General features: G+C 36.7%; 1 protein-coding gene across 7 annotated transcripts in view; it reads left to right on the top strand.

The window, feature by feature from the left end:
* Positions 1 to 17,817, top strand: part of dync1i1a (dynein cytoplasmic 1 intermediate chain 1a) — an 80,948-nt gene that overhangs the window by 20,278 nt on the left and 42,853 nt on the right. For 5 of the 7 annotated variants that reach the window (XM_088928461.1, XM_088928457.1, XM_088928463.1 and 2 more), the window contains one exon: positions 1,441 to 1,556. In XM_088928461.1, the coding sequence (XP_088784587.1) occupies positions 1,441 to 1,556 (116 nt within the window). Of the gene's footprint in view, positions 1 to 554; positions 615 to 1,440; positions 1,557 to 17,817 lie in introns of all 7 variants that reach the window. The other 2 variants (XM_088928464.1, XM_088928465.1) reach the window with 1 other exon arrangement.

Here is a 17,817-nt window from a genome sequence, read left to right on the forward strand (position 1 = left end):
ATATCTGTTTACCACTGCTAAGATTTATACTGTAAAAAACAACAAATTAAATTGATTCAATGACGTAAAATATTATTTTTGGAATGAGGTCATCACAGCCTGTAACGTAATGGAATTTGTGTGCCTAATACGAGGAACCGCACTTGTATAGGCTGGCACAGACGTATTTAAACCTACACATTTTTACTTTACCTTTACCTTTTCTATCTACTGTACTGTCTGTTTCACATACATTATCTGCTTCAGTGGTGACACGTGCAGTATTTTCAAATATCCAAATTCGAAGTCGAAATGTTTTCTTTAGCAGAAGATGGGGAAAAAAAACAGTTTTGAGGTTAAAGAGCTTTATGCTTATTGTCAATTTCAGTTTGCGTTTCTTTGATGAACTGCTAAGACTTGTTTTGTCTTTAATGGTTTTGTTTCTTTTTGTACGTGCAGAATGATTTACTATGCATGAAGCTAATGGACTAATATTGCTTTGTTTTATTCTCGTCAGTAATGTTGCATGTTCTTCTTCCTCTCTGCGTGGCATGGCAATGCTGTCACTGATCTAGGACCCTACAGTGGGACACTGACCCCTCTGTCCTGCAGCTGCAGGCAGACTCTGAACTCGGGTACATCTGCTTTTTTTTTCCTACGTCCTGTCTGTCACAGTAATACAGTATGTGTTTGTTTTCAAGGTATCTTAAAAAAACTCCCTAAATCTAAATGCATATTTAAAGAAGGAATCAGATCTCTCTTTTCATGAATCGGTTAATATGCTGCTTTTTTTGTCAGCCTTGTGTTTGGCTGCGAGATGAAAGAATTTCACGACTACGGGAATATTGGTTGTGTTTAATTTCGTATGACATCAATTGACGAGAAAGACGTGTTCCGCTGAAGAAGGTCAATCACCTGCTATTCGCTTAATATTTCAAAAAGTACAGTATGTGTGACCTGCACTTTGCATGAGAATAGCACATTCTAACGGCAACAGTGCTAATTGAAATACATTAGCTCCTGTCCTCCAGATCCTCTTAGACGCCCCACAGCAGAGTAAACCTACAGCAGCTTTCCACAGTGCACCCCGGGTGTGGCACTGCTCTTCACACAGTGGCACAGTGCTCGTGGTTGAATATGATCGATGAGCGGCATCCTTCAGCCCCGTTTATGTCGATAGTTCTTGTAATGTTGTCCGTGTGCTCTGCCAAATGGAAATTCAGAAAAGGCCATCTTTGTAAAATACAATAATTGCATTGTACTTTACTCAGAGAAAGGTGAGGGGATGTCATTGTACTGGAGAAGTACTGGATAAGAAGTCAGTCAGTACAGTCAGAGGCTTCACCTGTCAGTCAGCCTATTGACTGAGGGGAGCAGTGCAAATGTATTTAGACATTGATGCATCTTTTGCTAGTGCTCTGTCCTGTGTCAGTATAAGGCTCACACCTCTCTATTCTCCAGGCGCAGAATGCACAGACTGGGAGCCTCTAAAATTACCCAGGTGGATTTCTTGCCAAAAGAAGTAGTGACATACTCCAAAGAAACTCAGACACCTCTGGCAGCACACCAGTCTGAAGGTAAAGACTCATCGTACATTTTTTACGCTCAGAGTGATATAACTGCATGAAATACGTTTTTGAGACTTTATTTTGAGAGTTTATCGGTTAGACTTAACCTTTTTTGTTGCTTTTAGATTTTGTTTGTGGAATATAAGCACCGAAACTTCCTTCTCAAAACTGAAGTGTAGTGTATGATGTCAAATACAAACTGATATACTTAATGAGAGCCAGATCTTGCTTCTGCACATCATAAAGAAGTTATTTTTCTTAAAATTAGCTGCTTGTTTCTTAAAATATTTTTTGAAAGATTTGACCAGATTTTTGCCACATTGCTGAGCTCAAACAGCGTCCTCTTGTGGTAATGTGTGGGAATGCATTTTCTCAATTATTACAGTTTTTGTAAGTTTTTCTTATTGAACTTCAGATAATTAAATACAGCTTGTGCTAAATGCGTAAATAAAATGTCTTTAATGTACTTATTATTTTATAATTACGTATCATATTCGTCATAACCTTTAAGTCTTGGGGATGACAGCATTTTAGACATGTCGAGCTTTATTATTTTCTGAGGCTCATTACATTAGGATTTTATTTTGAATTAAATTCTTAAAACTCTAATATACAAACTGCAAACAAAAACATACAAAAATCATGTCTTAAATATAAAATTCTCCCTACTTAAGCAATGGGTTTTCGTATGTTTTGAATCTGAACTGTTTAATTTCAGAAAAAAAAGATTTAGACTAACATGATTCTAAATTATGGAAATATACGCAGATTCAAAATCATTTAACTGAGAGAGAACTTTGTTTCCTGAACAATGGATAATGAGTGGATTTGTGAAAAGGGATACCTGCAGTTCTCTGTCTCCAATTTAGAATTTGGAAACCTTATCTTTGTTCACTTACATCTATTAAGTTAATACAGACTGAGGCAATTTAAGATGCATCATATCAAAGAGCATCACCTGGAACTGAGATCCTCTGAATGTCCCTTTGGGGAATTGATCCACTCTTCTTATAGCTTATGACAAATGAAATTGTAACTTGTTCAGCAACTCCCAGAGCTCACAGTCCTATACTTAAGTATTCCTAATGCAGTAAATTAAAGACGCATGTGTAGTGTAGCGAGCCAGCCTAGAGCTTGAATTTAATTCCCTGTTAAAGCAACTCCAGTTTTCATTCATGAAGGAATGGTTTTCACAAAAGACTGCCAGCTTACTGTAGCTCAGCACCCCAGCAGAAGTCATTGTTCAACAGGAGTAAATCCATCAAAAAACTTATTCTGTAGTCTTAATAAGCACAGTGGTTTTTCTTGGTTAGGGCAGGCGGATTCCGAGAGAGATCTTGAGAAATTGACACATGTCATGTAATACTTGATAATTAGGAACATTTGCATTGTTTATTAGAAAAAAAACTTTGGGAAATTGTTCTTGCAGTCTCGTTAGGTAGCAGAATCAGTGCCGAAACGACCTACAGAGACTCATTTTCATTAATAAACACTGCTGTTAGTCTTAAGTGATTGGTTCCCTTGTGTCCGATAAATGCTTCTTTGTTATTTTGAACATGCACATGAATTGTAATTTTAAATGCTGATCACATTCAAACCATTTCACTTCAATTATATTTATTTATGACTTTGTAAAAAGAAGCGCCCATAACGTTTTGACTAATTCGATTGTGTCCTCCAGACTTGCAGCCAAGACCAGTATAAAGAGCAGATGGTTAAAGTACTAAGTGTCTCCATATGTACACATAGCAAGGGTTTCTTAGTATTAGCATAACGTCTTAGTAGGTAACCGCAATGTTAATCCTTAGCTTTATGTTTTTCCCTAGGAAGTATAACATCTTTTAATTTGCAAAGAATCTTTTTAGAATAGAAATATTTGACAGATAAGTATGGAATTGATTCAGAAAAGAGAGCGTGATGTCATCTTTTCTGCCTTTTTTTTTCTTGGTTGCACCAAAAAGCCACAATCTTAACAAGGCTCTGCAATTTCTCTGTTGGCAACAGCTGCTTGCCATGTGATTTAAGACTTCCTGTCATTATAATTGATGTGTTTTTATTCTTTCCACTTCCTGAAGCCTGATCAGAATTAAAATTGCACTTGGAATTTCCTGTCAAAGCAAGTCATTTATTCAGCAAGTGCTGCATTGACAGCCCTTTGATTGGACGTTGCCCTCAGCGATATATGGGCCAGAGTTTGTTGTTTTTTTCGCTGGCTCTCTCTTCACGCACAGGTCTGAGCGCAGTGCAGATCACATCTGCAAGCACACACAAGTTGTCCATCACACGGGAACCTTGGCCCCAGCGAGCCTTCTTGCAGAAAAGGGTAATGATTTGAATATCTGAGTCAACCACCTGCTAGGGGAGCTGAATTTGTGTTTATTCAGAGACCTCTGCTGAATGTTTTAACTGATTGCTGAAGCAAGTCTTTCCAGTTGTCCGTCAGCTTTGTTCTTGCCACATGCCCTGAGGAATGTTAGGATGCTCAACGCGACACGTACCAGCAGATAAAAGAGTCAATTTCTCTCGGAAAATCAGTGAAGCTGATAACATTTTGCCAAGCATTGACACACGTGAACGTCTGTAGAACAACCTGCTTCACTTTGTTGAGATTTCTTGAAATGGTGAATAAATGCCAAATTCTTGTACAGTATATGTATGTATAAGAATCAATCTGCCATAATAATGGTTCTAGGTTGAACCAGACAAACTAAAAGACAAGGAAATAAAATAAAGATGGTTTGTTATTATTTTGTATTAATGTTTTCTGTTTTGTAACCTACAGTAAATGGAAATGCTTAATTACATCCTGAAAAAAGAAAGCAAATTCAAAATATAAATACAGCCACAAAACTATGTATACAGAAACTTGTTTTTTCTGCAGAATTGGTAAATATTTTATATGAAGCTAATCCACTTTACAAAATATTTATTTCAATGCCCTTTAATTATTGTATGTAATGCTTTTTATTATAGTTGATGATTCCATGTTCACTTTTCAAACTATTCATTTTTCACTCACTGAAATGGCTGATTATGTTATTATAAGGGAAAGTCCGAGGGAAATGAATTCAAAATGAAATAAAATGGACTGCGATAAAAAAGGTCAGGAGCCACCTCCCTCAACAGAGCTTTGTAAATATGCAGTTAGGATGATTTTCATGACGTTGTGTGAGTTTATGCATGCAGTGCCAATGTGTTGGTTATGAGACAATGGCTCTTTGACAGTGCCTGCACATCATACTCATTGAAATGCTGTACGTGTGATTTCTGATTCCTGGTTAGGAGAGTTGTCAAGGTTCTGCAGAGTCAGAGGTTGTAAAGTCTTGGCTGCAGTGTCTGAAGGACAAACAGTAAGATTCAAGCCAGACATTTTCAATAACCAGCACATTTATTTTGCTTAGTTATACCTCATAAAAGCTGGCTATTGGAGAGAGTATCGCATCTCAGTCACTGAAAGCAGTAGGGCCCACTTCTGGGTGATACTGAAGTCCATCCTTCTCTGTATATACAGTATTCAAATATTTTTATCTGAGGTGACTTTCGTTTGCACCCATTTATACAAGTGGGTATTTTATTGGAACATTTAGGATGAAGTATCACTCGAGGAGTCTCACATGGGATTTGAGCCCACAACCCCTCAGTCCAGGACCCTCACCACCCCTCCACACTGCTACCCCTGTATATAGAGGTGTTGTGTGGGCTACATTATGGTCAGATACTTTCAGAAGAGAACTAGCATTCAGTGATTGATCTTAGTCCTGGTATGATCCTTATTCCATCTCACATGTTTGGGGGTGAGTGTCAGAGGTTCCCGTTTACACCGTAAAGGTTGAGGAACTAGGTTTCTGGGTGGGACACGCTGTTGTACCTTTTGGGTACTTCAAGGTACTGTACTTCACCCAGATTGCTTCTGTAAAATGCCCAGGTAAATAAATAGGAATGTAAGTTGCTTTATACCAGACCAACAGTAAAATAAATTTATAATAATATATATAATAAGTAAGAATACTGTGCATTGACCTTTATACATTAAATTAAATTTTATGGAAATATGTCATTTATTATTAAAGATCATGTATACATGTATGTGGAAGGTGGTAGGACTTTACATTGATCTACAGGATTTTATATGAAATTGAAGTACTCAGTCGTTAATGCTTTATCTCAAAGCAACTGTTTGCTGACTTCTTTGCCCATGAAGGCTCAGTGTTGTGCCTTGCGAGACAAATTACAGAAATTACAGGAAATCATACTGGGCTTGTGGGGGGAGGGGGGCTGGCATTCCATCCACTGTGCATTGAAAAGTGCTCTGGATTTGGAAGAGTTAATTTCATGGCCTTTAAAATGTTGACCTTTTAATTTACTGAACGCTTTTCATACAAATATCTGCCGCCAGAGCTTCGACCGACTTTCTGTTTATGGAGTGGGAGAGGAAAAAAAAAATTCTGGAATGATTTCCTAAGTGTGGATGGTCCCAGACAATCTGATTATGTGTCAGTCACTGTTCCACCCGCTTGGCTCCTAGTCGTATTGGCTGTATAATTGGTATGAAAGAAAACTCTTGTGTTTCTCTTGTCATGCCTGCAGCACTTGGATAAGCGTAGACCTATGAAAAAAATTGCAGAGACAGCTCATCCCATAGACAGAGAACACAGTCTGCAGAACCCAGCTGAATCCTCATTTCTTTGGAAAACCCATGGAACTCGCGTTCTTGAACAACACAGAACAAAGTGTTGCTTAAGTTGTATCTTAGTCGTCTCAAATAACTGTTTAAAAATTGCTTGTGCGTTTTGGCATTTGCTGGGAAGAAAAGCTGAAAGGGTAAAAATGAGTGGCTTTTATCTGATGGGACCGCTCAGAACTATCGTAACAAGATCAGGGACTGCATCCATGTTAAAAGTGATTTCCCTGCTCTTGTAAAAAAAAATAAGACGGCATCCAATAATAATGCATGAAAAAAAGAATTTTGCTTAATGCTCTCTGCATATTTCCAGTCCAGCCACGTCTACTGTGAGGTAAATGCCCAGCAAGGAACAAGCCAAACCAACTGTGCTTTGGGTTGTGGGAAGGCTATAATGCTGACACGACATTAACAGAATTTCCAACTGATTTCAATCAGGAGATAAATATCAGTTTCACCAGTAAACTGCACTCCGAATTGCTCATTGTGTGCCCAGTCGGGTTGGACCGGTGTCATTTTGGCCTCCGTTCAGACCAAATGTGTACCGCTTGCAAGTGCTGGGGTAGGATCATTCTTGCTCATTGGAGCCTGAAACGCCATTAATGGGCTGCAGTCGAAAGGACAAAATGCTTGATCTGTTTAGTCTAGAATGCCATGGGACCTGTTTGCAATAGTTATGATATTAAAGCTGTAATTATAGCCAGTGAACCACATATGTACTTCTGCCTTAAAGTTTGCATTGGGTGTTATTGTGTTGGAAACCACCTCCACAAGGTCAGAAGTTCAGAGGGTCAAGCAGGATTTTCATGAACGTTTTTCTGGGCGATTACCATTGGGGGCTCTTCTGGGAGAGGATGGTATTCCTTCACATGATTCTCTTTTTCTGAACTGAACTGCTTTTTTATGTTCCGTTTTTTATTTGCTGGCGGTGAACCTTTAATAGCACTTTTCTTACTGCTGGGGTGTTTGGCATTACCGTGCGTTTTTCATATAAATATACTTGTGAAATAAAAATATACATGATTGTTTTGTATTTAAATGGAAAAAAAAATGCTATGAAATCCAGTCTGCATACTCTTAAAAATTGTACTGTAGATTGAATTAATCAACATATGAAACGTGAAACAGTGGTCAAGCCTCTGGGTTTGTAATGAGAAGGTTGTGGGTTCAGATCTCAGGCAACACGTTGTTGTTGTATCCTTGAACACGGTGTTTCACTCAGATTGCTCCAGTAAAATAGCCAGCTGTATAAATGGGTACAAAGGTATGTTGCTTTAAATAAATTCACAAAATACTGTATATAAAAATTCTAAATAGTTCAAACTTGTACTTTTAACAATGTACACGTAACAGCTGATATACAGTATGGCACCAGATATGCTCATACACTTCTATCAACTTTCCTTCCACATTTGAAAAATATACATTGGAATTACTGTGCAAAACTGTATATTATGGATACATTTGCCATGGTTTTGTTTTTTATATTTTTATATCACTGAAGCCTTAGCTTAAGGTAGGAATTGTTGCTGTTTGTATGCTTACCTATGGAAGATCAGTCAAAATTACATTTATGTTGCTTATGCAGTCAAAGTGGCATTTCAGATTTTAATTTTTGTTTTTGCCTAAATTGGTTGTGGATTTCTTTGCTTTTTGACATGGAAAGAAAACAGAAAGTTCAAATAATGCTGATGTAATTATTAATGTATCACAGGGATGTTTTTATTTCCACTGCTCTTCCTCATATACTGTATATCAATGACCTGGATTCTGGTATAGTTAATAAACTTGTAATATTTGCAGATCTTACTTTGCAAACGTCGCCAAAATGGGGGAATGATAAAATACTCTAGAAGCAGCAAATATAATTTTAATAAAATTGAAAGAATTGAACACTGGACAAACATCTGGCTGATGATATTTGATGTAGAGAAATGCAGAGTGTTAACAAAAACGACTACAGATACAAAATGGGAAACACTGCGCTAGGAGAGGCTAGCTGTGAAAAGGACTTAGTGTAGGTGATTATTTGACACATCATTTACATCTTCTAGACAGTGTGGGGAAGGAAGGAAAAGGCAAAACAGAAATGTGGATATACATATATAGTAGTTACTGTATAAGAATAACATTTAAATCAAAGAAATGTCAAAATTGTACTAAAGCTCCAGTAAGCTCAGGGATCAGTACAGAGAATAACGACCATGTATGGTACATTATAAAAAGGCTTAAAGGAACATTCTACAATGAAAAGCTAAAAGAACATAATTTTTTCAAACAGAGAAGACCTTGAGGGGCCTATTTTACCTTCTTTGATCTTTAATGTCACAGCTTTTCAAATGACATTTCTGTCTTGAAAGTGAAGTTAACTGATTAACATAATTCAATCGATGAGTATTGTTAAAGCTTTAGTCAGTGTAATGGGCACTTTTTAAAGTGGTAAAAAACAGATGCAGAAACCTTCAAAATGCAGTTTTAAGGGCAGAATTCTGAGATATGTGTTTTTGGCTCATTGTAACGGTAACCACACTGGTAATGGTAACCACAATGACTATAATGTAATAATTCAATTTTTAATGTAGCGAGTGCAATGCTATCATTAATTGTATTATTTATATAAGATGGTTCAATAAAAAAGTAATGTGCAGTGAAAATTAGAATAATCCTTCAACCTTGGCCAAATCTGTTCTGTGCTTGTGAATGATATCTAGATATTTATGATTGCCCTTCTCTGGATGGATAAACATGTAGTTTGCGATTACAACCAGAATATCTCTTCCAAACATCTTGGAATTCGTGAAGTGCATGCTGGCAGTTCAGCACCTCTGCTGAGTGTGTGAGTGGCTTTATTTTAGAACAACAGGCCACATATGGAAATGTTTCGACTTAAATGTTGTTTTAACTCGCTCATGTGAAAAAGCAAAAACTCTAGGTGTCAGTATTCTCCCAGCTGAGGTTAGTTACAAAATGTGCTCTGTAGAGGTCCTCTGCAGATGACATGTCATGAAAACATCTGAGGAAACTGTTTGGAGAGCGATTTCTATTTTACATTTACATTCGCTTACATTTGCTTCGAGAGCTCATGTTGGATTTGCAGTTATAAGAGATTGCCTGACAGCGGAGGTCAGTCTTCTTCTTAACTTATTTTCACAAGTTTTAGCACTCAACTCGATGCTATTTTTAAAACAAAATCCTCAAGAGCCAAAGGGCTTTGATTGAAAGAGGTTGCCAGAAATGAAAATAATTAAAATGATTTTGAAGAAAACAAATATCTCCCAGAATATGTGTCAAGCTGAGCACAGATGATTGCAATTTTCTTGTTTTTACCATCACATAATTAGATAAATTAGGCTTTTATTAGTGGAGTGTTTGTGGTATAATAGTGTTTGTCATCTGATGTGTGATGAAACTTGAATAGAAGATTAATTATCAACAATATTGGCTGTATTCCTCTTTGTTAGGTGGGAAGGACATAATGTTGAGGTTGCTATAATTCTTCTATAATTTATCAGCAGTGACATAGCAACACTGTGTAGATGTCTTGAGTATTCTACATCCAGAGGGTTATAGATCCCTCCCTCTTTTCTGAATGGATTTCATAAAAGCACTGACTCATTGGCATGACCTATTTTGTCTTGGTCCTAAGAGGTATAGATTGTTCAGGTAGCTGTAGATATTCTGTAAGACAGTGACACAGTAAGAGATTTGTTGTTAGTTTGTTTCAGTCTTAATCAGCCCCTTAACTCTCATGCAACATTTATGTTGTGTTAAAGGATCGCACCCTCAGACAAATAATTTACAGCCTGCATTTAGAAAGCATTCACAGCAAAATAATACCCAAATAAATTCTTGTTAAGATGAATAAGCGAATCTATTCTAATGGCAACAATATTTCCGGTCGTGAAACCCAAAATGTAGAAAACATCAACTGTCTTAAAACAATGCTAACATCTTTTTTTTTGAGACACTAATGAAAAGCAACCAGCAGAGAGCGCTGAAAGCATACAGACTCTGAAAACTACAACAGGGTAAAGGTAGTTGAAAGATTACTGGTGCGTACATATGCACATTAAAATATTTCTCATGCCTGAAAACATGGATTAATCAATTATTTATGTAAATTCACATGAAAGAGTGTTTTATGACAACAATAATAATTAAAATCTTCATTTCATGTTAACATTTTGTAATGTGTGGTTACTCTGGGAGGGAGGTTTTCAGTGTAATTAATAAGTTTTGCTTTCTGTTCTTTGCAATAAACATCAATTAAGAAACTTTGTACAAGGGTCTTTGAAATTCTGCCGAAACATAATCTCTCCATTTACCAGGCTGCAGGTAGTATGAAATAGTATTTTAATTATATTTAAAACAACATAAATCTCCTGATTATTTTTAAACTGACAGAATAATTAGGGAAGAGGAATGTAAGAGCGCATAATGCATTTTATTTGTCATGCACTAAACATCATAAATGGTCACACTGAATGACATATTCTGTATTTTACTTTTTTTGCGTAAAGCTCACTGCAGTAAGTTATTTTGTTTAATTGCTCATTTTGACAGGCGTACATTTGGAAAATTTGAAGTCATGAAGTTTAATCATAAGTCTTAGCGTTTGTGCATGGCATGACAAGTCTTATAAAGCTGTGGGTCTGGGGAACTGCCAGAACAGGCTGGCACGAGAGACAAGCGCCTGGCTTTGTTGCATAATTTAGCTTTATTGCTTTTTCTTTTGCAATGAAAGTCTAGTGGCTTTAATGCCAGGTTCTAAAAAAAAATAAAAAACAGATACCTTCATTTCCATCAAATTTCAAAATATTTCAGAACACGTGTAAGGCTGAGATTAATATAATTTTATTGGTTTAAAAACATTAAATTATCCAGTCCTGTTGCGTGTGTTGATTTGCATAATAATCAACAAAATAATGTTTAATGATAATCAGAACTGGAACTTTTATATATAAATAAATATATTACATGTTCACTATTGCAGTTGAATATTTCAATTGTCCACATTAAAGTGGGGTTGTGCACACTTAAGGGGGTCAGCTGTTTAAGATAACATTATTTATGGTAGAAGTTTTGTTTCTGTTTGAAAGCGTTAAATGTAAACCATAGAAAAAGTTACATTTGACAAGAATGTCTGCAGTTCCATTTGAAATGATTTCATGGTACCCAGCTGAAATGTATACCTTCCAATACATAACAGCAAAGCACACTGCTCGAATGTTGTTTAAAGAAATGCATTTACTGCTTCCTGTCATATTCCTTAAACATACAGTATCTCTGTTCTCAGACTGGGCTCTTTCATGTGTAAAGCACAGATAGAACCCAAGCAGTGCATCCTGTATAACAAGGCTCCAGTTTCTAATGGAGGGAAAGTTAGTCCTTTAGTTTTTTAACAAAATGACAAAAATCTGCATGAATGCGTACTTTACCAAGTAGACTAATTAATCCCCCCAAAATTAAAATATCGGTTTCCAAAATGAGACTTGTGGCTGAAATAATTTTTACAGATTTAAAGCGGCACTGAACTGAACCCCCCTCCCGAAAAGCAGTTAGTTTGAAAACCATTGAAAATGCTTAAACGGGGCAGCCCATTAACCAAATGTTTGTTTTGCAAGATTTTCAAAACTAAAATATTTAGCGCGAGGCAAGATGTGTTTTTAGAACTATTTTTTTCTTTTTCAATGCATGGAATACACATCTGAAAAAAATATTTTATAGTTTCTAAAATTAATTTGAAAAGAAATCTCTGACGTTTTGGTTTAGAGGTTTCTATTAGAAATATCCTTAACTGGCTGATTGGTTTGGCTAAATTTATTTGTATTATTATATGTTAGTGGTATGGATCAAATTATTATTGGCAAGTGTTGCAATACGACTTCAAGCTAGTTTTTGCCTTGAGTGGTTCTCACTTGTGTAGGTGTTTCCAGATCCTGGAAATCCAAAGCATTCATTGTCTCTTTGGGGATTACAGGTTTACACTGCAGGCATCAAGAAAAATAAATAGGATAGCTTGGTTAATCTCTTTCCTTCTGTAATGATGAAAAATGATTCTTGAGGAGATAGCAATTTCAGAGAGTGATTTAATCTCAATTAGACATATTTTTCCATTGCTGAACTATTCAGCACTCTGTAAGCTGGATACAAAAATGTTCTTCTAAAATGAAATTCCATTATCTCAACAATCAGTATGTGAAATCACAAGTGAAACATCTTCTCCTGAGAGCTGGATTAATTTTACAAATAAGAATCCATTTCAGGACTGGAAGCATTCATCAATTACTGTACTCAGGAGAAATCGGATGAAAGATACGTTTTTATATATTAGGCTTTAGGACCACATTTATATTGTTATATTTATTTTCTTAGAAAATGTTTTGGATAATCAAAAAGGCTAATTTTAAATCATCCCTTAACTTATTTATTTTGCAATAGTAAATTAACATGAAACTTAAATTATGGTTATAAGTCATTTTATAATTATTCAAAACATACTGTAAGTGAGATGGTGGGCCAAAAACATTTAAGGTGTGCCTTATACAAGTATACGGAGTCCTGGTAGGTGTGCATCTGGAAGGTTTGTATTTGACCTTTTGTTACTCATTACATACCATGTGCACACATTATGCGTGAGTGTAAAACTGTTTTTGGTTGTTAGTCTTCGTATGCTTGGTCTTCATGTGCAGCAAGACAGTGTCTCCTGTGTGCATCGTGCTGCGCTGAGTTGTAGTCCTCAGCACTTAAAGCAAGTACACGCTAAGAGCCTACATTTTGGCTTGGCCTGCTGAGTCTTTAGGAAGTGGCTGCGAGTGCTGGCAGTCAATTAAAAGTGGGCCAGTGTTCAAGTCAGAGATTGCTCTGGCCCCTGTTGCTGGAATATGTGTTTGATGCACACGTATTTAAAAAAGGAAATGTATTATTCTTTTCCACAGCTTGTTTTAATTTTCAGCTTGATATTCACAGGGGCCTTTAGTGAAAGATGCAGCTCTCTTTGTGACTTGGTGTTTCCAAGCAATGACACCTATGGCTCCCTCTTATTCAGAGGGAATTGAGAGGGGCTGTGAGCTTGAAGGTCTGGCGTTTCCTTCCCTTTGTTACTTTTCTCTGCTTCTTGTCAGATTGGCTTGCCAGGTTAGTGCTTTGTGTGTTTGGTTAAAATGTCTCCTTCTTTTCATTCGCAAAATAACCCAAAGTGGAGTGTGCAGGTTATTGAATATCCAGTGCTTAACCTGTGAGTTACAGGGTGCCGGAGCTCGATGTGCAGTAAATGGGAGAGAGAGGATGTACTGTATATTCGGTAGTGGCAGTTAACTTTACTGTAATACACTTTTAATGCATTTTTCAAGCCACCGCTATTGATAACGGGCTAATAAGATAACAAAATGTTTTTAATTAGGAATTAAAAACATTTTGTTGCTGTTAAGCCGACTCTACTGTATTTCTGAACCCATTCCGCTCTGATGGACCGGTTGTTGGAGTCCGTAGGGTTTTAGAATATTCCTGTATGATCTCCCACTGGCCTGTGCTGTTGTATAACAGAAACAGGAGCAGTGAACATGTTACAGAAAGGTCTTAACACCCTGACACTTTGATAGTGTAGAACTCTACAGGTTTATGAATATCTGTGCAGTGTACAGTAGATACAGCCTTGATGAATGGCGATTATCAAAATTAAAACCTACTCATCCCGAGGTGAGCCACGAAAATCTACAAAGCACAAGGCAGCGGTTCTTTAGGGGTCACTTGATGCTTTACGTTTTTTTTTCCCTACGCATTCGTGTTCCAGGCTGTACTCCATTTCCATGCCGAATCGGAGGGCTCTTTTTGTTCTGGAATGTGATTTTAACACATTGGTGTCGGACAGAAATGCTGTGGAAATAATTTGAACTTTAAATTGAGGATTTAGTGGCGCCTCTCAGTTTTCCAGAAATCTTATTTTTGTTTTTCCTGCTCTCTGTTTTGCTTTCCAATTTGTAACCATCTTTGCAATATCGGATGTCAGTTAAAATTGGTTTTTTAAAAAAAAACCCAACATATTCACAGGCAAATTTAGAGAAATCATTTTAGCTCCTGCTCAATGTCGAACCAGATAGATCACTTAGGTTTGGAAATCTACTGAGTAGATTTAAATAACAACAACAGCAGAACAAACTTCAAACAAGCAATACCAGGGATAAAGTTCAAACTCTTATGAAGAGCAAGAGATCAGCCTTTGAATAGTGGATTCAGTAGGAATTATTATAATGAATAATAAATGTGGATGAATCTGTAAAAAACTGCAGTGAAAATGTGGGTGATCCCACATCAGTGCTAAACATTGAGCACTTGTCTTTTTTATGAATTTATATTGATCTCAGCATTTTTTCTGAAGGAATATTACTGCTCACAACAAACAAACCCCAATCGTCCCACTATTTAAAATGCAAATGTTTTTCTATATCTGCCCAATGAGCTGGACAGAATGCTGATGCACCATTTACAAAAAAACTCTTTTCTCTCTCATTTGAGAAATGTATATCTCTCACTTTTACTGTATTTATTCTTTCATTATATTTTCTTTCAGTATATTTCTAGCATAGCCTTCTGTAGCTGTTAAACATTACTTCAGAGCCTGTAACTGCTTCAGGATTTGTTAACACCATCGACTGACAGGCTGAAGGCAGTACTGTGTGACTGTTACAGATTTGTGTGTGGAGGCCTGTTTTGTCTCATGAGGTCTGTCTGCTGCATCCACAATACGTCTTTTCAAGTCTGTCCAGCTGCATGCAAGAATGAAAAAAGAAGCTTTGCACTGTTGCTGTACCTCTTTGCCCTGACTTTAAAGCCAATTATCAATGACCTCCAATTATTCAAGGCTAAATACTGTTAAGGGTTACACATGTACAAAGATCTTGAGTATTCTTTTTTATTTTTAGTTATTTAAAATATCTAAATCAAATGTATTTATGTTTGTGACCCATTATTACTATAGTTTTTCTTTGCGGTAAAGATATTTTACAAGATATAACCAAGGTTATTTTCAAGGCAGTTTCTTCTAGTTTGTAAAGTTATGAAGTCTCTTGCTTAAATCGTTGTCTGGTCTATGCGTTAAAATGATCTCAGGCTAAAAAAATCATTTGGGATCAGTGTGCAGTTCAGAATATACCACATACTGTGCTAACAGCCACTCATCAGAAATGCAATAATGACTTTTTATTCTAAAAGAGTAAACACGTGACATTTTTTTAAAATATTTTTTTACAGTACATTAAAGACAGAAGATATTTTGATAGTAAAAAGCTTGCTCTTGAGATTTTAATTTTCTCCTCTTTATAATGACTTTCACTGTGTCATTTTTACCTCTAATCCTACTGTCATCTTCGCACCACAGAAATTCCGACAATTTGTGAAAGTGCAGTGCAGTGATGGGCAAAGTTTTGGGGATGAGCATCTGATCTCAATGGCTGCTTCCACCTAAAAGAGAGTAAAATGCATCTGATGTGTGTTTGTGATATCATGAGAGACTGCCTCCCTAAATACACCAGTACTGAACCTGGGATGTTGAATTTGCACTTTAATATGCCATTGATCTAATGGACAAGCACCTGGCATGGCTGTAGGTGTTACAGTAGGCAGCTGCCATCACTGTAGGAACATGGAAACAAACAACTGCACATACACAGAATTTATTCTTGTGAACCCTTTAATTATCTTTATACAGTTTTATTACACTTGATACACTATATGCTCTAGCATGGCCCTTGAACATAAAATATAAAGTACTAACGCTGAACAGTGTGAAAGAGCAAAATGTTCAGAATGTGCTTCCTAGTCCAACAGATCAACTTAAAAAAAAAACAGAAGAAAATGTATTCTTGCACTATCTGAAGTAGATAGTGGCTGGGTATTTTATTTAATTAACTTGATCTCAGTTTGCAGGATCCTGTAGGTTTGTGTGTACTGCATTTTCCGTCATTACTATCCATTCTTATACGTGCAGTGTGGCAGATATCGTAGCTAGCTTTTGTAGCACAAGAATTCTTTTTTTTCCCTCCATTTTGCAAATAATTAAATTAAGAAGGAATAATCAAATACCATTTTTAAAGGAAGAAAAAAAAAGATCTTCTGGATAAATTGTTCACTTTCGGGATCTAAGGCCCGTAAATAACATTCAGTCCAGAAGTGTGGTTTCGTGACAGCCCGGCATTAGCAGTTTCTTTTAAGTGTGTGGAGAGCACTCCTACACTCCAGCGTTTGCCTGTGTTGTGGTCTGCTTGCTGCGGAGAGCTCGACTTCTGAAGGGCTCCTTGAGTGATCCCCTTTCATGCGTCTTCCCTGTGAGACGTCTCTCAGGCGGCTCGACGAGAAAGCGTGCTTTTCCCTTGTTGTGGGGTTCTGTCAGGTCCTGCTTCCTAAATAAAAAGACTTTATGCTTTGGGAGCAGAAGACATCTCCTCCCAGAAAAACAATCCAGCCTTCTTGAGACCAGGATACGTATTTGTTTGATCGAACCCTTGCCCTTAGCTCTACTCCTGTAATGCTGCAGATTTCCTTAGTGAGAAAGGGATGAAAGACTTAGTGGCATCTTCCCACTATATTATGGGTTTTTACAGGCGTTACACCAGTACCATTTTTTCTGGTGCTCCGTCAAAATGTATTTGTCAAGGACAGACATTGGCATTGCCTCTACGTTCGCCATTTTAAAGCACTGTTGGATGTTGCCCAAGTCTTTTGACAAACCTCAAGTTTAATATATCCAGAATCGTGCATGAGCAGATTTCTAAAAGCATTAGCTACAATTTTAAGAGGGGTTCTTTGATCTCTCACTACTGGTAAAATTATTTTGCATCGTCGTGACCATACCAAACACAACTGTGTTGTGCGACATGCAGTGAAGATTCTGTAACATCTTTTCAGTCTCTCAGAGTGCATGAAATATATAAAGCTCGTGGTGGTAACAGTGGTGTACTGTAAGTATTCAATCCAGACATTTTTTTGAAATTTCTATGACCTCCTCGTTATAATAGTTTAACATGTTAAGCGGTCAGAGATTTTGCCATTTTCCTTGGGTCTTTTCAATATGCAGTGTGCATTTATATTTCTTTCAGATAGCTTCCCAGAGACCATAACATAGTTTTCAATATTTCTTTATATTTAATCTTGCAAATTGTTTTCACTGTGATTTACTATGCTTTGCTGTAATTTTACTGTGGTAAACCACTCTAATGTTTATAGGGGTTATAAAAAATTTTATCCTTGAAGCATGATAAGTTGGTTTTCATTCCCTACATCATACACCTGTTATTTTAATTCTTTTATATTGAGCATGATAAAGGGAAAACTTCGTATGTCCATATCTCTGTTACATAATGGAAAAACATTAACTGAGGCAAAGATAAAAATCTCGAAGTAATGCTCAATATTATTTTTATATTTTATAGTTTATTTATGTAGTGTGCAAGACTCGTGTTAGCAGACAGGGAAGTCAGCGTGAAGCAGGGATGATTTAAATTGGAATTACCAGCATGAGGAAGCCAAGAAGATTGAAATACTGCTAAGCAGAGAAAGGAACATATGATTACCTCTGCAGCTAGTATTTCCTGA

This window comes from Atractosteus spatula, chromosome 12 (assembly GCF_055471065.1).
Source record: "Atractosteus spatula isolate fAtrSpa1 chromosome 12, fAtrSpa1.hap1, whole genome shotgun sequence".
Classification (NCBI taxonomy): domain Eukaryota; kingdom Metazoa; phylum Chordata; class Actinopteri; order Semionotiformes; family Lepisosteidae; genus Atractosteus; species Atractosteus spatula.